The sequence below is a fragment of the Lonchura striata genome, chromosome 11, assembly GCF_050655825.1.
Source record: "Lonchura striata isolate lonStrDom1 chromosome 11, ASM5065582v1, whole genome shotgun sequence".
Classification (NCBI taxonomy): domain Eukaryota; kingdom Metazoa; phylum Chordata; class Aves; order Passeriformes; family Estrildidae; genus Lonchura; species Lonchura striata.
This window is the reverse complement of record NC_140713.1, coordinates 14457731-14480170: the sequence shown is the minus strand read 5'-3', so window position 1 is coordinate 14480170 and position 22440 is coordinate 14457731. Positions and strand designations below refer to the sequence as shown.

The 22440-nt window shown below is 36.7% G+C and overlaps 1 protein-coding gene across 12 annotated transcripts in view; it reads right to left on the bottom strand.

Moving 5' to 3' along the window:
• The window catches only part of CHD9 (chromodomain helicase DNA binding protein 9), an 86140-nt gene that overhangs the window by 22669 nt on the left and 41031 nt on the right, over positions 1-22440 (bottom strand). For all 12 annotated transcript variants that reach the window (XR_014957892.1, XM_021555025.3, XM_021555034.3 and 9 more), the window contains 16 exons: positions 19750-19861; positions 16423-16572; positions 15221-15289; positions 15077-15132; positions 13601-13718; positions 12999-13085; positions 11561-11698; positions 9276-9397; positions 7823-8066; positions 6573-6749; positions 5611-5754; positions 5252-5507; positions 4236-4446; positions 2035-2230; positions 1114-1281; positions 357-536 (listed from right to left, as the gene is read on the bottom strand). Coding sequence is in view for 11 of the 12 variants with exons in the window: in XM_021555025.3 (XP_021410700.3) it covers positions 357-536; positions 1114-1281; positions 2035-2230; positions 4236-4446; positions 5252-5507; positions 5611-5754; positions 6573-6749; positions 7823-8066; positions 9276-9397; positions 11561-11698; positions 12999-13085; positions 13601-13718; positions 15077-15132; positions 15221-15289; positions 16423-16572; positions 19750-19861 (2428 nt within the window). In the remaining variant the exon portion in view is untranslated. The remainder of the gene's footprint in view (positions 1-356; positions 537-1113; positions 1282-2034; positions 2231-4235; positions 4447-5251; positions 5508-5610; positions 5755-6572; positions 6750-7822; positions 8067-9275; positions 9398-11560; positions 11699-12998; positions 13086-13600; positions 13719-15076; positions 15133-15220; positions 15290-16422; positions 16573-19749; positions 19862-22440) is intronic.

Sequence of the window (22440 nt, the reverse complement as noted above, 5' to 3'; positions counted from 1 at the left end):
TAATGTATCTAAATTCAAACAGATCTTTAAACAAATTTGTTTTAATATTCTCAGTTAATGCAGCTCATTAAATTTCACACAACCCCCAGCCTTTTCCAAAGCAGCAAAGATCCATTACTCATCTTTGTTCAAGCACGCTCCTTGCATCTGGCATTTACAGAATCAGTCTGTGGCAATCTGACTTCTCATGTGCAGGTTAACACAAATGTACAGGCACAAGAACCCAAAATATGTACCTCACACACACAACCCCATTAAACACAAGTAAGCATCACTTAAAACTAAGGCCTAAGCTCTCCAACACCCAGCCACATTTACAGCTCTTTACTGCCACAGAACACCCTGCAGTTCTGCACCTTGGCAAACGTGGAGCCTCTTCCCTCGGATTCGATCGTGATGGTTTTAGTCCGACGCTGCAGAATCTGGTCAATGTCTTCCTCACAGAATTTGGATCCTTCATCCTCCTCATCCATAATGGCACCATAGGCACCTCTTCGAAGCAAGTCTTCTATTTCTTTTTTGGAGAGTTGTTGGATCTGAGCAAATAAAATCAGGCTTAGACAGTCAAGAAAAAAAAAAAATCCCTGAAGTCTTTTCTCTTCCACTTTCCCATCTTTCCACAACTTAACTGTGCCTTATGATCTATAAGCCTAAATGTGGAGTATTAAAACTATGAGAAAAGTCTAACTGATAGCTGAAAGAATAAATTAGGTGCTTACAGTACACATTTCTAAAAGTATGCCTTTTTTTTTTGGCTATTCCCAACATCATGATGTGCATGTTTAAAAAAATTACCTGGTCATACTTACATTAAAGTAACACACTATCTTAATATGAGAAGATACGAGGAAACAAAGAGAAATTATTCTCCTTGTTTTAAGTTTGACATTATCTACCATGAACTTTATGAGGCAAGAAATAGTTAAAAGATTTATCAGAGTAGCTGACTAGATTCAAAACGGTATCAGCTATATTGCTAGTCCATATCAGAAAACAGAATGAACATGCATATGACGGAAAAAGGGAAAAGTGGCACAGCTTCTGTAATTTAAATAATTCCCACATGATTACAAAAGCAAAAGGAAGGTTATTTCAGGAAATAAATCTACATACACCACCAACACTGTTTTCTCTTCCACTCATACTCTGCAAGACAGCCTTATCCAGTCCCAGTTTCAGACTTGCTCTGTCAAACATCTCTCTCTCATAGGAATTACGTGTGATCAGTCTGTAGACCTTCACTGCTTTGTTCTGACCAATCCTGTGGCATCGGGCTTGAGCCTTTGGAAGGAAGGGAAGAGAGCAGTTAGAATTTAGACTTACCTAGGAATAACATACTGATCTTTTAAAAACCTGTTTCTACCGTAGCCCAGTCCAAAAAGAGGAGCATGAATTCAAAAGGAGTCAACACACATTTAAGCAAACAGAAGCAATCAGACATTTCTACATAGTGAACAGTTTTCTAAACACAGTGTAGCAAGAAAAATATAGATGAATGGCCTTCGTAGAATGTTCCTGACTGGTACTTCCCTTGCAATAACACCAGATAAAAAGATCTGCTAACCCCTAAGTTAGCTGATCTCCTGATACAAACAGTAAAGGAGCTAAAACTTGAGAACTATTTAAATTTCAGCATCCAATTCCTAGATTTGATTAATTCACTTTCTCTTAATGCATATTAATCCTTGTCTGCATACTATGTTTCAACTGAACACCTCTATTTCCATAAACCGTGTTAGTCAGTACATGCAAAATATAGCCCCTGGGTTCACAGTGTCATCAATTCTTAAGGGTTTTATCAAATCACTGACTTCACCTGTGCTGTGTGTTTCAAAAGTAACTGACTTGAAAGAAAAGTTCCCAACCAAAGGAAATCTCTTCTGAACTGAAGGCATCAAAAAACTTTAAACGCATGCCTTAAAAACAAGAACATTTTAAAATTTCCTGTGTTCGAACAGAGACAATATTCAAAGCGATGAAATTTTTATCCATCGGGTTTAATTAGGGCTCTCTACCATGCTCAAAGAAATTTACCTGCAGGTCGTTTTGGGGATTCCAGTCAGAATCAAAAATGATGCAGGTATCTGCTGCAGTCAGGTTGATGCCCAGGCCCCCGGCCCTGGTGCAGAGGAGGAAGACGAAGCGATCCGAGTCGGGTTTGCTGAAGCGGTCGATGGCGGCTTGCCGCAGGTTGCCCCGCACGCGCCCGTCGATCCGCTCGTACAGGTACCTGCGAGGCACAGAGCCCGCACACGCGGGGTTACCAATGCCCCTGGAATTAACGAGTCTTTGAACAGCTCTACTGCTTACATTTATTCTTTGCATGGAACAAATGTGATAAAGACTGGCTGATTAGCAGTGGGTAACATAACCAAGAATCGTGTCAGAACTTGCAGAGCTGTAGTACCAAGACACATCAGCAAGTCCAAACGCTGAGCATTTTGAGACAAGTTTTTCTGCATTTTGTCTGCTAAGCAACTACCTGATTATACCTGTATTACTTAGTTGCATTAAAACACACCCTAACCTGAAGTCCTATGTGGACACTCAAGTTTTCCACATATTATCCTTGGATCCCTGCCTAGGGTCACATAAGCAGGACAATGGACTCTTGTGTTATATACAAGATTGCCTGAACGCATCAAGGGTAACCATGCAATCAGCAGAAATCAGAACTTGGTGAGCTGTCATTAGACAAACTGCATATTGATTCTGTAAAGATTAAGAGAAATGAACAACAGTGACATCACAGCATCTTTTAACAGTCTTTATCAAGGCCTCCTAGACTAAACCGAGCAAATTTTCAAGCCTGAAGTAAAACTGCCATTTGTTACCTTTGACAATTACAAGGACTGCTTTGAAACTTCTGAAATCAAGCAAAATGCTTAAAAAGGGAGCAAATACTTCTGTACTTGTACATTGAGTAAAAAGCTGAATGTGCACCTAGTAATCAAAAAGCCTCACAACCATTTTTCTTCTCATCAGCTATAAAATGGCACAGCAGATAATCCACAGGACCACAGGCATTCTGGCAGGCAGCCATCTATCTCCTACAGGCCTGTATTCTGTTAAGTGCTAAGTCTGATCATGTGTGCACTCCAACATTTCTAATCAAATGGCAGCACATAGCAAATTTCAGCTTCTATGGATTTCAAAAGATTCCACCTGTAGATATGATTCACTGGTCTAAATGTAACATCGCTGCAGAAAAAGGAACATTTTCCATGAAGAATTATAAGTATCACTATGAAGTTAAAATTAATCTTTTAAAATAAAATAGAGCTGTTGCACTCCCAGTTCAAACAGACAGCTTTAATACAAGACTATCACTAAAACAGATATTAAAATAATCTAATATTTTTAGTCCAGTATTCCAGTATCTACTGCAGGAAGGCTTAACATTAATAATTTTTGTTTTTGAACAAGTTAACTCTGTGTTACTATGATGTAGTTCACTGACAATTACACACTTCAAAGCATTGTGTATATTCCAACACTGCTAAAACAAGAACTATGCCTTGCTACAGATTTTCAGGTTGATACAGCAGCTATTAATTGTAACCAAGTTTAAGGTTTAAGGTTTTATGCATTTCTTTTTTAGTCACATGCTCAAATAAGCATTTTAGTTTCCATGGAGCCAACAGTCTGTAATAATCAGAGGGTGCAATTACATGTGATGGCAAAAGCCAGCCTAAGGAGAAAGTTTATGGCTGGCAGTTCAGCCCTGCTGCAAAATTCAAAGCAGTCAATTTAGCAAAGATAGGAATAACATTTTCACTTTCGCATTAATAAAAACCACATCCCCTTTTGTTTATCACTTTGTGTTTATATTCCTTTGGAAGTAAGGAGCTGTATCTCGGACCCATATGGTCCCAGTTCAACACCATGTAAGTCAAAAACACATTCAGGGCTTCCTGGGGTTTGGACAAGCAATGATAAACTTGAACTGTCTGGCTTTGTCAGAAGATGTAAAAACAATATATATATAACTGAATGTTTAATGGAAAAAAGCAACAGACTGAAGGCACATGGTTTACTCAAACTGGACAACCTCTCTTTAGTTTTTCTCTGAAGTTTTTAATTAGTCGTGAACAAATCACCACAGAACACAAAGTCACACACTGGTTAGCAAACAAAGAAAACAGAACTCCCAGCTTTGGTGGGCTGCTGTCACTAATCCTGCACTACCACTCACACAGAACAATATACCACAGGATAAAGAAGATGAATCTTACCTTTTATGTATAAGGTAATCCTCCAAGATATCAAGGCAGCGCACCATTTGAGAGAAGATAAGGACCTTGTGGCCTCCTGCTTTCATTTTTGGAAGAAGCTTATCAATAAGAACCAATTTACCAGCAGACTGGATCATTGCTTGCAGGTGGAAGTCAGGAGCACTTGGATTATACGTTTCTTTAAACTCTCCAAGGATCTTTTCTTCAGCACCTATCAAAGAATATATTTCCATATCTATGGGTGTATCTCCAACATTCATTCAAATCTAAGTTACCAAAATCAGTGCTGTATTCTAAGTATCCCCCTTTAGATACTAATGGAGACAGAACAGAGTTCTGGATGGATCTGAATTCTAAGCAAGAACATCTGTTTTCATCAGCTTTGAAAACAAGTCTTAAGTTTTTAAGCAGAACACCACAGAGAAAACACCTTGAATGAGGTGAACCCCCAACATCCAAATTTCAAAAACTGAAATACTTGTTCTCAAGTACTGTAAAAAAAACTACTAAAAAAAAGTTCTTTTGTCATTGTGATATTTTAAATGGGTCATGAGTCTTTGCAAAAAAAAACCAGTTTTTGAATACTACTTCTGAAACCACAGCCAAAACTTTTGGAGTGTAAAGTGTATTTTCTTTCAAGTCAGTAAAAACACTAGTTATTAATAAGTGAGAAAAGCAATGACGACTGACAGAGATCATATCACTTGAAAGAAAACATTAATTTAAAAACTTAGACCTAAAAGTTCTTGTTCATACTGTTTTTAAAGTGCTGTACCATTTCCACAAGATAATTGCTTCTAAATATTCTGTGAAATCCTACAGAATAAGTTCAAGCTTCAGGTCTCAATTATGCAAATATCTCACAACTTTGTCTTGTATCTATCACAAAAATGTTTCCACCTAATCCAATCCTTGGAAAATCTGAAGAAAATATTGAAAAATTATTATAAAATTCATACATATTTTAAATAAAAATAAAAAATAAGGAAAGAAACCCAAAACCATCCTGTATTTACCTTTGATGAGATAAGGGTGATTACAACACTTTCTGAGTTCCATCATAGTGTTAACCAGATTGGGTACATTAGCTTGTCCTGCTCCTTTGGATAAGAAGGCAAAATTTTTCTCCAAAATTGCTCGGTAATATTTCTTCTGAATATTAGTTAGTTCTACTTCTATTATGGTTTCCTCCTTAGGAGCCAGCTTTTTTTCTACATCTTCTTTTAATCTCCTGAGCATCATGGGTTTCAGGATAGCTTGTAGTTTCTGAACCTAAAGGAAGCACAAGCATTTGTTGGAACATGAAAACAGGTAATACTGCAGCTCAGTGAAAAGGCAGCCCCTCCTGAATTCCAAAGCTCACATGAACTCGTACCTGTTCCTCTGTTTTAAGGTCTCCAAACTCTTGCATGAATGTAGATTCAGCAGGAAAACGCAATGGTTCCAGAAAATGAAGGAGGCTAAATAATTCTTCTACTGTGTTCTGCAGTGGGGTACCCGTTAACAGCACTTTATGCTCCTAGAAAAGGACAAAAAGACCTTGCATAACCTTATCTGTACACCTTTGCAAAATAAAATATGTTTGTGTTAAGTCTGAGCATAAAAACCTGCAAACACCAGTTCTATGTGTCACTAAGCACACAGGTAATATAGATAAGCAGATTTACTAAAAAAACACCAGTAAGTATTTTCTAGCAGCTTTCCTTTAAATTTTCTCTTCCTACATCTGCAATGAAGGAATGAGTGAACACTCAACTTTGCCTGTAATATTCACAGATTTATAATCCTCCCCCTCTACAGTGTGAAAAATATACACTGAGCATATATCAGAAAGAACTCAGAGGACTTCTGAAAACACACAGGAAAGTAATAATGAAGCAATAAAAAATGCTTTTAGTATCTGCTTTTAAAAATCTTCAGCTGTATAAAATAAAATTTTAACTACTGGCCTACACAAACAGTCTATTTAAAATTCTACTACTCGCATGCTTTTATTGTTAAATAACTTGCTTAAAATACTTTCTAAATTTTAACACATTGCACAAAAATGAGAGCAATTTTTAAATTATATTTTCATCCTAATCAAAACAAAAATTATAAAACAGTATCATCAGAAATAGATTGTGCTTACAGTGAGAACTTGCCACATTTTGTTTAATCACAAATATTCCTGCATAAGCTATCAAAACCACATATGTTTGAAGAGTATCAGGAATACTTCTCTTTCAAGAAACACTGCTTGAGAGGTCTTTTTTGGCATGCAAAGAAAATTTTTCATTTATTGTCATACTATACTGAACTAAAATCAACGCCAAAAAGTGAACTATAGTTACTCACAAGGTTCATCAATTTTAGTCCTTCCAAAAGTTTGCAGTTCTTGTTTTTCAGTCTGTGAGCTTCATCAATAATAACACACCGCCACTCAATTGCATTTAATTCTGGACACCCACCAAGGATCATTTCAAAAGTTGTGATAATGGCCTGGAACCTGTAGGTACCTCGAACAATACGGCCCTAGAAATTCACCAACACACACAATTCGTTACATTCCCTCCCATCTACTCAACTTACACACTTCTTTGTTGAAATTTTGCCAGGAGCCAGACACTGGATTTTAGGATTTTACATTATCAATTGCTTTGTCATCACACTTAATAATCTTTGTAACTCTCTAACTAATACTAATGAGTAATTATTCATGGACCCAAATCCAGTATTACCTAAGCAACAGAAAAAAAAAATTAACCCCTTTTAAATTATAGATATAACAATCTAACAGAACTGTTTCAGAAGGTGCATGTTGATAAAAAACCCATTTTTAAGGTTGAGAAAATCTGAGTGACACGAAAAATTCTACAGTTCATCAATCACAACATGTTAATACAGTTAGCAGTCATACAGTAAGTAATTACAGTATCACCTGAGAACTCAATGAAAACTTTTTATCCAGGTTACTCCATTGGTCTGACAAGGAGAACAAGTAAAGCCTTCAGCAAGGCAGTATAGAATAACTCATTAGGCAAGCAAGATGTAATTTTGATATTTAGCACTAATTAACAAAAAGTTCTCAGCTTTATCTATTTTGAAGACATACCATGACAATTACAAAACATATTTATGCACAGAATATAAAAAAAGAAAAAAATCCTCTTTAAATAGTCAGGTTTCAAGTTTTTCTCGTGTCACTTAATGGTGTCAGAAAAGCAAGTTCAGACTGCACACAGTTAACACCACCAAATGGAAATCAACAGCTTCATAAAGGTAGCAGAGCTTAATCAGTATTATTTTTTTTCTCCCTGCTCTTCAAATTCAGGACCCAACTGCAACCATCTGTGTACACTTTAATCTCCACAAGAGTACCAGCGTCACTGCTATTCAATTGCAAAATTACTCAGCACAGTGAAACAACACACACATCTTGCTGCTAACTCTGCCACTAAATTCATCCAGTAAGCATTTGTAACATCCTGGAACGTGAAGTGACTTTCACCAAGATAAAAAGACAGATAATGTCAAGTATCCTTGTCACTGCTTCCACCTGAGCCATATTTAGGGCGAGTTATTGCATACAAGTGACGTTACAATACCTGGGAGTCCCTGAAGTACATCTCATACTGCTGAATCATCTGCCTGCTGATCATACTCCCGTGGTACACCACAACATTCAGGTCAGTCCACGTGCGGAATTCCCTCTCCCAGTTTGTTATAGTGGAAAGTGGAGCTATGATCAGGAAAGGGCCTCTTATACCAGTCAGGAGGATTTCATACAGGAATGTAATGGACTGAATGGTTTTGCCAAGGCCCATCTCATCTGCTAAAATGCAATTTCGCCTGAAAGCAAAAAAAATTACTTGTTACTGTAAGTCCAGACCATAACATTGTTAGTAAAATGAACAATTTACAGAAACAAAGCTCATATGCACCAGTTTACAACAACAGTCAAAACTAAGGCACTGCAAAAAGACCCTTGAAAGCATTCCCTGGTTAAAGTGAAAGAATGTTCACAAAACCTTTGTGTAAAGCTTTCCATCAGGTTTAGCACTGTCAAAACCTGAGAACAGAATGTTCCGCGAAGTTCTACAAAAATATTCAAGTATTCTTTTGGGACTACCTTTGCCCTAATTAAAGGAATTTAAATTGAACATGTTTCCTACATGCACATTCACCTTGACAAAACTGCTAGGAATTAATGAAGATTCCCTAGAAATCACACATAGGAAGTATCCCAGCTACACTCACATGAAAGGAACGCATTAGAGCATCATTAGCAAATTTCCCTTTTTGATACCAGAACTAGACAGATGCCTATAACTAAATTACTGCATGAAGCACCACTCCATGCTTGCCCTCAGCCATACATTCCAGCCCTTCCTTCTGTTTGCAGATGTCACCCAGCTCTGCACTGCTTGAATGAGAATTAAAACCTGATTTCCTTCTGCAGATCAGTAACATGCATGATAAAATGCTACACCCACTGCCATCATCTCTATAAGGAACACGCAACTGGTACTTTGGAAATACAGCAAGCAGAAGATACATTAAACAGAGAATGAACTTAAGAGCAAATACATCATCCTGGGAAAGATCTTCCAAGTGATCATACTTCTGTTCATAACACATAGCATTAATACACAGTTAACTTTTGCTTAAAGTACAGATAATGTAATTATTTACTAGCCTTACTTTGAAGAAAGGTACCTTTATCATACTATTTCTAGCAATCATTTTGAAAGATGCAAGTGCTCACTAGTTTCAAAAACTGTGAAAGCTTGTGTTTTGATTGGTTTTGCTTTAATTTCTTCATAGCCATTGAAAACTTATTTTCAGTTATGTTTGTTGCATTATTTTAATATTTTGTTAATTTTTGTGGATAAAACATCCTTGCACACCCAAAGGTAGAGAAATTTGTTTCAGTTACATCCTTTTAGCTATAAGCAGAGAAGCTGCAATAAATTTATTTAAAACAGTATTCATCCCCAATAAAAGTCATTCACTACATATGGTTTAAAATCTGCATTAAAAAATATTCCATGCATATACCTATTGTACCAGTTGAATAGGAGCCAGTTAAGTCCTTCCAGTTGATATTCCCTGAGCTGATTGCCATTTTTATATTCCCTGGACTGTTCTATCTTCTTCCAGGAGTTCGGAGGTGGGCGGTCCTTTAAGGGAAAGATTAATATACATACAGATTGATACATGCTTTATTTTTCAAAAATATTTAACCCTACTATTTTCTGAGTGTATCACTTTAGATTTAGAATTAGATTTAGATTTAGCCTTGAAAGTGTAATTGTTAACATCACTTACTAATTAATAGTCTGCAAAAATCTGAAATTTGTATTTATTTTTCTCTTTTAATTATATTTTTAAAATTAATTTAAGTTTATATGATAATTAAATTAAGCAACTGGTTTCTAAAAGATAGAATACAAATACTTCCACAGGAATAATAGGGCACACAAAATCATTTATAGATGGAAATTTCAAGACTACGTGAAATTTCACTTTGGCAGTTCTAAGAACAGGCAGTTGACCTACAAGAGAGCCAACTGAGTATTGGGATTAACAACATCCCTGAAGTCTAAGGCAGCTCTGGAAGCTGATGCTGAAGCAGCCTGGGGATCTACACAGTTACTGTGATCTTGCCCTCTCCCTTCTGCACTGGCCCACTGCCAGTGCATGAAGCCAGGGCCAGCAGTGCAGAAAAGTGAACTTGTGAGAGCTTTAGTGTCCTGAATAGATTTCCCCAAGAGATCTGATCAAAACAGCATCACCATAGGCAGGGTCACGATGCAAAGGCCATGACAAAACTGACAGAGCATCAAGATGTATCACCTTCAGGGCCCTCGCAAGCTAAGGAAAGCTGAGAGACTGTGTATAAAATATTTATGTATATACACAAACAAACACACAAGCCTGGAGCCAGAACAGGCTAGCCTCTAGCTTAGCAGGCAACTGTGAGGTGGAATCATGCAGTTTTTGACTGATACTAGGTAGGATTACAGCAGAAAACTCTTCTGACAGCTCCTGCATCCCAACGTGAACAAACTCACACATTCAAGTGAAGTAATTTTAGTAGGAGCTTTTCTCACCAGCTGTACTTCCCCCCCCCCTCCCCCCGCCCTGCCATCTCTCAGCACTTATGAAAGCTTGCATTCACTTGAGACTCATGTGGCCTTCTGTGGCAGCTCTGAATTTTCCATGTGAATTCTCTCCCTCTGCACTGCCAGCGTCAGCATCACCTGAGCCCAGGTTTGGGAGCAGCAGGAGCTGTCCCTCCCCAGCAGCTGTGGCTTCCTCCCCTCTCCCACCAGCTGCCATCTGTCCACTCCCCCACTCCTGGAGCAGCCATGCTCCTGTTTGCAGGGCTGCAGTCAGCAAATAATTCCTTGTAGCTGCCTGAAGCAAAAATACTTGTTGCTGATGCTGAGATGACTGTCAGTTGTACAGTTGCGCTTTAATCATCTTTTTCTCTCACGGCCAAATATGGTAACAGAGGTATAAAGCTCTCCTTCCCACATGCCAAAATGTCAGGATTTTAAATAAATACTACAAAAATGAACTCAATATAATATGAAGATGTTAATCGTGACTACTGTCATTATCTGTAGATGGAAAAAACATTAAAATAAATTCCAAAGCTTCCAAATTAAAACATTGTGCATATTTAGTTATGTAAAAGAAGTAAGTTAGAACAAGTGTTGTACTACACCACGCAGGACACATGTCCTCCTGTGACAATGACATACAGGACTTGAAATAGAACTATTTTGCTTTCTCCTGCTCTAAGAGACAGAAGATTGATAATTTCAAGATAAAACACATTTCCTAATTACATGTATTTTTCTTCCTTTCAGCTAGCTCCTTAACAACATGAAGAAAAATAAAAGCGGGAAAAAATTACAGAACCTTTTTGACAGATCTCATTTGCAAATTCCCTTCAGTGCTGAAGCAAAAAATTTAACTCTCTTCTCTATAAAAGGGTGTTAACACGTCATCCTGGTTTCTGCTCATTTTAAAGGATTTCTGCTCATTTCTGTGACAGCCAGTTTCAACCTGTGGCTCACTGCTCAGTTAGAAACTAAAAGTCACAGCACTTCAGGTTTTTTTCCTAAGCAAAAATCTTTATTTCCTTAGAGTAACAACTAAGACAAGAATATTTATCTATGCCTACCTGTATATTTTATTATTCCTAGGTAACAAGGCACACAGATGTTTTACACAGAATGTCAATAAGCCTTATGTTTTAACACAGGAATTTAAAGTTGGGAAAACTAAGTCAGATTTACCAAGACAGACAAGTAAATTAGATATAATTTTACCAATCTCCTTGAGTCAGGCCTGGAAGCTTGCAATTGTTCAAATTCCTCTATTTTTGCTTGATCTACATCTTCTTTCAGCTCCCACGTACTGTCTTCATATGGCAACGAACACCATTTTACTAAATAGTAAATAACAGGCTGCAGAAGAAAATTCTGAATGTTATCAGTTTTTAATTTAGTATACAGACTGTTAATATGCCTTACTATTAGATTAGCTTGCTTACACAAGAGCTAGAATCAAAATCACATTTCTGACAATTTTTTAAATGTTCTGTGTTATCTACCTACTTATCCCTGGCTCCCAACACTCTGCCACTTTCTGTAGCCCTCTGGAGTGCTTTTCAACCCCTCTTACCAACAAGTAAATCTTGCTTTAGCCTCAGGAAAGATAAATTACAGTATTGGTTAAAGTTGTGGAAATGTGGCAGGGTGGCAGAACTAACTACAGCAGTGCTACACCCAGGACATTTCCACCACTCAAAATCAGGCTACCTAGGTCCAAACCAGAGCTTTAGAGCTGCTAAGCCAGAGGTCTCTCCAACAAACTCTGATAAAGCTTTAAAGGCTTGATGAACAACAACATACAGAAAAAAGGGAACCAAAGCAGATCATCTTATTTAGATGCAAGAAAAAAAAAAATAAAGGGCCATCCTTTCAGAAGCTGAAGGGAAAGTCTTATGACAACACTTTTTTCTAGAAGTTGAATAATGACAAATCTACTGCATGCAATGGAAAGTCATTCTAACTCTCAACCCTTAGGAGGATTGATACAGAAATCACTGGGTAAAAGTGTGTTCATTTTGCTATCCACATAAGCAGAATAAGCATTATAGATATTCCAACAGCCTTAATCAACAAACTTTCTTCTCAGTCTTTGATCTCCACTTTTCTTAGGACTCTTTCTGAATTTTGGCAAATTAATTGCTTTACTTGCTTTTCGCATTTCTTTTTTTTAATTTCAGAATGTTTTTGTTGTGTAATAGCTTTCCAGAAGAGGTACTTTAAATTTTAAAAAAATTAGTTTTGATAAATACAGAGGGAAAAGTTCACTGGTGGCTATCAATGCACTTCAAATCACTGGTTGCCTAAAGCTTGTATTACCAGTGACTCCATGCCACTATCAGAGAGACAGGACAGTATATGGGATCAGCTTTTGATGGAACTCACAAGAAAATTATTGAACCTGACATTTATGTCAGTCAATATCTAAGCTTTGCCTACTATGACCTATTAATACTAACAAAAATACAAGTTATTAAATGCTGACTTGTCTTTCAAATCTACAGGTAGTAAAGGAAAGAACAAGACTGACATGTCTCATTAAAAATATTACTGAGCTTTAAAATCATTGAAGTGTTACTCTGAAATCTGATAAAATTACAACTGTCAAATACTACCTGGAGTTGTATCTTCCTGACTTGCTTTAAGACATACTTACCTCACCAGTGTCTTTATCTTCACAAAGAGACACTTCTAATACCCGGTCTACTTCAACATAGTCAGGATTAAAAGGTTCCTCTTCCATCTGCAGTGAAAGATTAATAAAATCAGCAGAGAGGCAAAAATAGTTGGTATTTGCTAAGACTTGGTCTCATCATATACAAAATTAATTTGGTAGTTGGTAATTATTGAGGTTTTTGCACAGACCTTAAATCCCACACCAGCCCCCTGCACACCCCCTTGGTTCTCTTGGGCAACACTCCCTGAAGAGGGATTTGACACCAGATCTCTTGGGATGAAGGGCTGACTTGTGGCAGTCCTAGAGGAACTAGCCATACTGACACAATCCCTCCTCCCTTACAACTTTTAAGTAGTTACTCAACCAATTCCACTTTTATACCATGTAAGACAGGTTAGTTCAGTGGCTCCAGAAGACTTGCCCTTTAAATTACATTAAATAACCCATCCTCTGGTGCAAACAACACCAATGGCTCATTTTAGTTCCTAACAATCAGCTCTTCTATATAAAAGCAAACTACTAATTACAACTTTACAAGGAAAAAAAAAAAAAAGCTTATTTAATTTTTATTTCATACTCACATCTGCAAAAAAGTGAGCTCTTTGTGCTTTCCTTACTTTGAATCGCTTTATTTTCTGCTGGATTCTTTTATCCTTTAAAAGCTGTTGTTCTGTGGCCCACTCACAGTGGAGATATGAGCTAAAATCACAGAGATTGACATTAACACATTGGTGAAAGCAAAAGCTTACTATCTATTTTTAATATACAGTTAAAATAACAGAATCCACCATGAAGACCGAAGATTTAGTCTTCCAAATAATCATCTGGCAGCATCTAGTTAAGGTAGCATTTTTGAGCTGGAACCTGTAAAACTCTATAGATTCACAAATTCCTTTCATGTGTCCTAAAAAGAGAACCAAGCTTATTTCAAGTGAGCTTAAATAAACCAAGTTTAAAATCTGATACTTCTATCAGAAAGTACCCAGAGATAGAAATTACTTCAGATACTGGATCTGTTTTTTCCCTGTATGTCCTGTGACCATCTCTCCAGGTAGAGCTGGATCAGAGCCCAGCCCATGGGAAGCTCAGGAGGAGCAGCAGAGATCGTGGCAGAGAGGAACCTGCCCTGGACTGGGCTGGGACAGAAGCTCTGAGTCAAAGGAGGAGCAACCAGCAGCACCAGGAGCTGCAGCATCTTCCTGTCCCCCAGGAGAGCCCTTCTGAAATTACATCACAGAAGTACACATATTTCTTCCTCACACCCCTTTTTAGTTTATTTCCATCATTTTTTTAAGCTTTCTAAAGATATGCTAGAAATAAGGTACAGCTGGAGATTACTTATTCTCGGATTAAATGATAGATTTTACCCTTTCAGAAAAACACAAGGTAAATGGTCTCCAACAACAAGTGGAACCAGAGTCTCAAAAAAATTAATTTATTATAGCAAAAATATGATTAAATTATTTGCACATGTAAAATTTAAAATAAGCTTGAATTTTCAGCATCAAGAATTGAGTAGTGACAGGAAAATAGATAAAAATTTTAAAATAAAATATAGAAAAAGTTCTTCTTTTTTCCTTCAATTTTTTTATTTCCTGCTTTTGATGTAAATTCCTTTCTATCACAAGCTTTTTCTTTTTTTTTGAAACTGTAAGTCCAACTACTTCATCAGCATCTCCTAAATACATGACACTGTAAATGGAATCTAGGTCCAAAAAACACCTGATTTAAATTCACAAAATTAAAATTTGCCTGAGGCATGTAGTCCCTGCTGAACTTAATAAATATATCTTCTAATTTAATAAATATCTTCTCTAAAAAATTCTGTTCTATGGTGAATAAAGACTGCCAGCTTATCAGACAGTGCTGGTTTCACTGTTAGTTTTAAAATTATTACTACCATATTACAGATTCTTAGAAATTTAGAGATTGAATTGATAAAGAAAAATCTCAATAGATGACAAAATAACCTTCAAACAATACTAAACTCAAGTACATAAATATGATACTAAACAGTTCAATCAACACATCCAGTGAAACAAATTTTTAATACTTACTAGTTCTTGTATTTTACAAAAAACTCTTCTGTGTCTACTGTCATCCCAGCAGATATCTGGAAAAAGAAGTTCAGGGGAAATGTAAAATGACAGATGCAAACTCTTTTATCAAATCAACTATTTTATCCCATGATAATCACTTACTTCTTTCTTTATTACCCTGGAGGATAAGATTTTGTCTACAATTGCTGCATCTTCTTCACTTGGATTTTCCTATAAACACATAAAAACAATGGCATTAGAAAACTGCAATATGTGCCCTCCTTCTCAGGCTTAAAATCTTTAACCACATGTGGCTTGTCAGAAGATGAGCAAAGGTAAATTTGACCTCCACCAGCAGCATTCCCTAACAGGCTGGGGGTAAAATTTAAAATCCAGAAAGGCTTAAGTGCAAAAGTACAGCAAATCTGGCACTTCCAAACAGCACCAGCTGCAGTGCTCACCTGCCAAACACACTCAGTGCAAGCACTGGGGATTCTGGTGCTTGCCAGACACTGTGAATGCCCTGCTGAGTTAAACTGATGCACTGGACGTACCCAGAATTTAGTTATACACAACTGGAGAAGAACTGTGACAGGTGGGAAAAGAGGAAAGAAACACAGCATGTGACAAACTGAGTCTGATCTATCTACTCTTGCACACAGGCAGCAAACATGCTGTGGAATCAGAGAGAGGAGGTTGTGGCTGAGAATTCCAGCAGGGCTGAGATGAGGCACAGATGGGATTACACGGCTCTGCCACAACTGGGGCTGTGGTCCCAGAGACAGAGGTGATCTGTGCAAGCTGCTTCCAATAGCCACCTTCTTTCTTGTTTGATTTGTTCCCAGTTATACCATCACTCTCCTTCCCTTACAACTTCTGGCACTCTTTCAAGCATCTCATGAACACTCTTTTCTTGTTTCTTCCCTGCCACTCTGTTTACTTTGAATGGCTCGACAGTAAATTTGAGTCTCCAAGTTGAACAGGGAAGCGTAAACCTGAGATGGTTGTGGGGAGAGGAGGAGTGTCCTTTCTAAATACCTCAGTAAGCAGAAATCCCCCAAATAATTTGATGCTTCTGTAAGTCATGGTAACATCAGAATACAGCTTTTTCATATGTCCATGCCACATAAAACATTACTTGAACAATACCCATCCTTAGTTTTATTCTTAACTTCAATTAAGTCAACAGATGTTTGTAATACAAAAAAATAGCAACAAGTAATTTCTTACAGTTTTCAACATCTTAGAAAAATGTCACACTAAACTGTGGCTTAGAAATAATGTATTACAAGGTAGGATCTTTACTCACTGAACTGACTGAGACAAATACTAAGTTCCCACAAACCAAGCCAATTTTTACTTACCACAAATAATTGCAAAGGCTGTTCAGCAGGTAAAGGGGCAGAATTCTTCTTGATTTTAACAGAAACTTTAGCTGCTTCTTCTTCTGATTGTTTCCCTTCTCCTTCTTCAGAGTATTTTTTCCTTTTAACTTGACGATTTGATCTCCTCTTCTGCCATGCAAGAGAAAGGAAAGTGATAAAGGTTTTACCCAAAATTTCTCCTAACCTGAGCTGCATACTCTGGGTCTGCATACCCTAAGCAATACTTCAGCTGTACCTACAACCAAAGGTCAACATCTGATAATAAACATGAAATAAAGTACCCCTGTCATCCACTTTATGTTCAATTAATTAAACTGTTATTTTCTCTTTCATGCAAGCATAAGATACTTTTATTTTTAGGGCTCAGAATCAAACATGAAACACTCTTTTCAGGATATGGGAGCAAAGCTGATACACAACAGATCTCCCACGAGCACCAGTATTTCAACAGTGATTTCCTAATGCAGTGTAACACCAGAGTGTTACTGTCCAACTCCAGAAGCAGAGGAAAGAAATAAAATAAGCTGATGTGTCTCTACTAAATAGTGCTGCACAAAAAATTATTAAGGTTTTCACTAGATCTTATTCATCAGATTGCTGATGAAATCTGACATGAGGGCTAATAAAGTCTGTTGCTTTGTTAATGTCTGTATTTTCTCCTCCACCTTAATCAAGTCTTGTTTAACAGCACTATATGGCTTACTTTGCAGCTTCTAACCTTCCACTCTGGTTTCTGCAAGAATCTGACAACAACAAATTCCAGCTGAAGAAATAATGTTCAGTAAAAGAAAAGAATTCCTTCTCACTCACAGTTTCAAATACTAAGATTATCAGGATATTGCATAACATTTCCTACTCCTCAGTACCAATGTATCAGATACTGCCCATTAACTGTAAGATTAATTTGTAAATTGGATTCACTGGGTAAAAATAGCAGTATCAAACTAGTCAGCTAACATTTGAAAAAACTATAATCGGCTTTAGAGAACTGATCATCACAAAAATAAAAAACAGCAAAACAAAACAGTCTCTACAAAACAAATTTATTATCTTGAGCTACACAGGAAAGGGTGTTTTTGTGCAAGAAAATCCATTGCAGGTTGCAATGTTCTATTACACTGCAGTACTCAGTTGGGAGTACAAGCTGTGAAGAGGACAAAACCCTAAATCCTGTGGTCACAATGGCTTCTGCAGAGCAAATATTAAGTAACAGGGAGATTGCAGCACAGGAACTTTTCTTCCTGACTGTTAATTCAGCCCTTGGTCTGGCTGGTATCTGGTAAAAGAGTAGCTGTACTTTAACAACTACACTACAAGTACAGAGCAGTAACCTGTGGGTACAGTACAAATCAAAGAATGGCTATGACCATTCCTCTAGAGAAGCTGCAAAAATGAAACTTCTTAATGAGCTTTCCACATTTATGCAGATTAACTGTTCTTCCATAAATGTGTGTGGTGTTAGGTGTTATCACAAAAAGGAATTTCTAACATAAAGACATGCTAATGTCACACTATACTTAAATCAATAATAGTTTGCTGACAGAAGTTTAAAAAAAAAAAGCCAGGTAACATGAGCAATGCAAGATTATGTAACTGGCATTTTCAATTCTTGTCACTATGTCTTTTCTTAAAGTATGAAGTGATTAGCAAAACATCAACATATGTTCTCCAACACATTAATACATAATCCGAGCTGTTTGGAAAAAAAACTTTTGTATTTCCCTGAGCTAAGAACAATAGCCATAAACAAATGGCTCTAAGACAAAAAATAAAGTAGTACCACATATTAAAAATAATTTAAAAAAAATTTAAAAATCCATCTACTTACGGAAGACACTTGATGTGAAACTAAGCATGCAAAATGAACTAGGTGGAAAAATGGCCTAAAATTGCCCCCCAGAGCTTCGAAGCAGCTATTTGCAACAGAAATTAGAAACATCTCTTTGAAAATAAAATCATGAACATATTTGAAAACTAAAGAGAAAATGAATTAATGAAGTAAAACAATTTATGTCTTCCCTGCTTCTCTCCAATTCCTTCAAAGAGAGCAGGAAAATGCTGTGACATTCTGCAATAAGTTATTTCTCTCTCATGCTACCCCTGATTACTCTCTTTTCCCTTCACATCACAAGCAGGTGATTTCATGATACACCCAAGAAAGAACTGATCTTTAGTCTTTTATATTACATTTGTTGGCCTATAAATTTATGTTTATTTGGTAACAGAATATGACTGAAAAGTTACAGATCCTTTCAGGTAACCTTTACCTAGGACAAGCTATCACTTCAGTTAATGAGAAGTCATTCTGGGAAATGGCTTCTGATCCCTTCTCCCCTCCAGCATTACTATCTGCGAAACACCAGAGGGCAATTCAGTATTGCATAATTGTTTTTGACAACTATCATCAACTAATGCAATTAATTTTTACTCAACAACACCTTGTTTTGAATACTGATTTTGCCTCTGAGAATAAAATTGCCACAGGATAAAAACCTGTGCTGTTCCAGCACATAACCTTACGTTACTGGAGATAGCCCTAAAGCAAGAAGTTATAATTCTGTTACTAATGCAAACACAAACAGAATATAATCTCTTATCAACAGTTCATGTTTCTTTGTGCACAAGTTTTAGAAATAATTAGCTATGTTACTATTACTTCAGGGCAATCTATGAAAAAACTGCAGAAAGTAAGTTACAAGAGAGCTATTCCTCAAGGGAATGACCTGACCACTTGAATTCTTCATCGGGCACTTCCTTCAGAAGTATTCCACAGGCAACTAGAGCCTGTCAGCATATTGATTATTGCTGCCTTCAGATCTAACACTGAAAGAAATATGTTCTGTTTCTACAGAAGCAGAGCTCAAAAAAAAAAAAAAAAAAAAAAAAACAACCAAAAAACACATTAAAGCTTGAAACAGCCCTTTTAAAAGTTCTCAAAGAGCCAGCTTCATGGATAAATGTCCCACCTGTTAGGCAATCTGCATTTTCCCAATGTAAGGATCAGGTCTTAACTGCCAGCTCAGTTTAAGTACTTACAGTCTCAAATCTATGGGCTTCTGTACCAAAAGGAAACAGATACAAGCAGGGCACTGAAATCCCATCACGGAAAAGGGATTCTACCCTGTAGGATTTTCTGATTTTCAACTGAGAGAAGTGGCTGATGATGAAAAGTTCTGCCTATGAGATACATGAAGTGTGAGAGTAACTGTCACTGCATCCAAGGAAGCGTAACTTTCTGGAGACAGGGGAAAAAAGATCTGTAGATATAACACACAAATTTATCAAGGAAGAACACCAACTACTTACCTGTGAGTCTTCATCTTTCAGTGGCCTCTGTGGAGTCTGCTTAGCATCAGACAATTCATCTGAAGATTCGTTTTTCCTTTTCTGCTTTTTGCCCAGTGTGATGATCAGCTTTCTGTCAGAAACAAAACCCCAGCCCCTGAGTGAATGCTGTACACCACTGTGTGTAGCTTCAGGAGCAAATCACTAGCAATTCCCATATTCTCAACATAAAACTCAGCACCATTGTCTGAAAAACTAGTAATAGGTCTCAAATACCTTACAGCAGACAATACTGTTCACTAGTGTGTTAGTGAGCTTCTCTACAGTTACCTTGCAATCACAAATTCCTAATTATCATATACATTTTAAATCTTTACATGAGGAACAGAAATACAAAATCCAACACAAACCAACTGACAGTGGTAAACTACACAAAGTTAGCAGAGATACCATCTGCAGATGACAACACTAAATGATTTATCATAAAAAATTTACCACTGTGAAATGTACCTTCCCTTACTTTTACTTAGAAAAAATTAACTGTGGAGAACAATCTAAAAATCACCCAAAGCTGTCTGACATGAAAAACTTTTATGCTTAATAAGTCATTCATTGGTAAAAATATCGGAATTGAACAAATCTTTTTTTGCCCTCAGGAAAAAAAAAATCTATATCCAAAATCTGGTAGTTTTATCTGTAAGTAATCTTAGAACCTATCAGAGTATGTTAAGAACCACCACTGTGCTGAATAAATTACTTAAACTCTAATGAAAAAGCATCAATTACTTTTCTGTTTGGATTTAAAAAATACACTGCAGATCATGATACCAATTCATCAGATTTGTTTCTAACTAAAGGGTGTAAAAATATTTTTCCATATTTAAATGTGCCAAATACACTTCTTTAAATGTGTTTACAGTGGCATAATTGTAGAACAGCAAACTATTCAAGAAAATCACACAGAGCTGTCCTAAAATATGTGTTTCATATAGTTTCTTATGATTAGATCTGTAACAGTAAATGAAGAAACTATTCCAGCATACAAGTGCTTCTGCCATGTTACAAGCAAATTAAGTACAAGATTTTATATACAGACAATACAAGTTATTTTACAGCAACGTAACATCAAATATAGTGGCCACATGATGAGAACACTATTGGTGAGAATGTAATAGTTGAAACACAACTCACTTCTCCTCTTTGCAAGTGTTCAAACGAGAGAACACATATGTATACTTACTATGTCCAGACTAACAGTTCACATGTTAAAATTCCAAAACACTATGGAAAGTTTCGGCAACATTATAAAAGACTGCAGGTATAACTTCAGAAGCAATGAATATTTGCATTGCTTTTCAGTATTTAATCACTATGTATGTTCAGTGGAAAGGCTAAAAAACCCCAAAATCACAAGAGGTTTTCCACTCCAATTTTTTTTTTCACTTTTAGCACAAAGTGAACAGCACTGATAGATGCAAGTTGAAATGAAGCTGCAGTCAGCATAATCACAGAGCTGCTTGTTCACAAGTAAATTCTGGTCCTTGGCTTTTCATTAGGTGTTCTCAGTTTAATTATTACTTAGAAAACATGTTTCATAATCACAGGAAATAATTTCAGCAATGAACACACTGGCTTCCCTACTGACTTCAAGGTTAGTTTGAGCATTTTTCCCTTCACTGTTCAAGCTCTGATTAGGAATCTTCTTTTTTTCTTGGTTTTTATTTTAAGACTTCTATTCTCGCGAATTTGTCCAATATGACACTTTCTAGTGATGGACTTGGATAATCACTTTTTCCATTTTTATCTCACTTTGTTTCATAAAATTTAAGTGTTACATTAGCACTTGTCACTAATATGTCAAATCAGCTAATATATTCCAAAATGATGCAGACAAGGCACATTGTGATTGACCTTCTGAAATTGTTGTTAAAAGGAATTCTGGATGCTAAAATTTAACATGCATTTAAAGGGAAACCTGGTAATCTTATGAGTGAGGATTTCTTGGAAGATCATTCATGAAACAATATCCACCCCACCAAGTTCCTGGTTTGCATCTTTAGGGTTTCAAAAAATGGTAGGAAGCATCAATATGTTTTCCCTGCTCTTAAATTCTTCCAAAGAAAAAGGATAACTGAATGTTCTTTAATCAAGCAAGTGTTAAGATACAAGTCAAGCTGGAAGAGGTCTTAGGAAGACCTGTGGTTCCTGCTCAAGGCCAACTTCAGAGTTCTTTTATGTAGCTCAGCCCAGGTAAGTTCCACTTATCTCCAAGGCTGACAGCTGGCAGGTACCTGGGAAATCTGTTCCAAATTTTGAAGATTAAAATAATTTTGTGAAATGGTAGATTAAAATAATTCCTAAATGCATGTTGCTATGTTAAATATTTTTTATCTGTGCAACCACAGCTCATTCTCACTCCATGCACTATTGTTTACCATTTTAGGCTCAAGGTCCCTTAGTATTCAAGAAGCACAATATTAAGGGGTATAAGGTTTACTATGGGTTCTAATGGTATCCATTGAGTAGCTGAGTATTTTAACAACCTTTTGTTTTAGAACATGGGGTATTTTGTGATTAGACTGCTCTAGATACATCCTTCCTTGCACATTTGCTCCTCTCTTAGTCCCTCCTTGGGTTCACCTCTTGCTCTGCCCCTCAGCCTTACACACAGTATTCCATTTGTCAGCTTTTGTGTTGTGCTTTGAGCTTGCA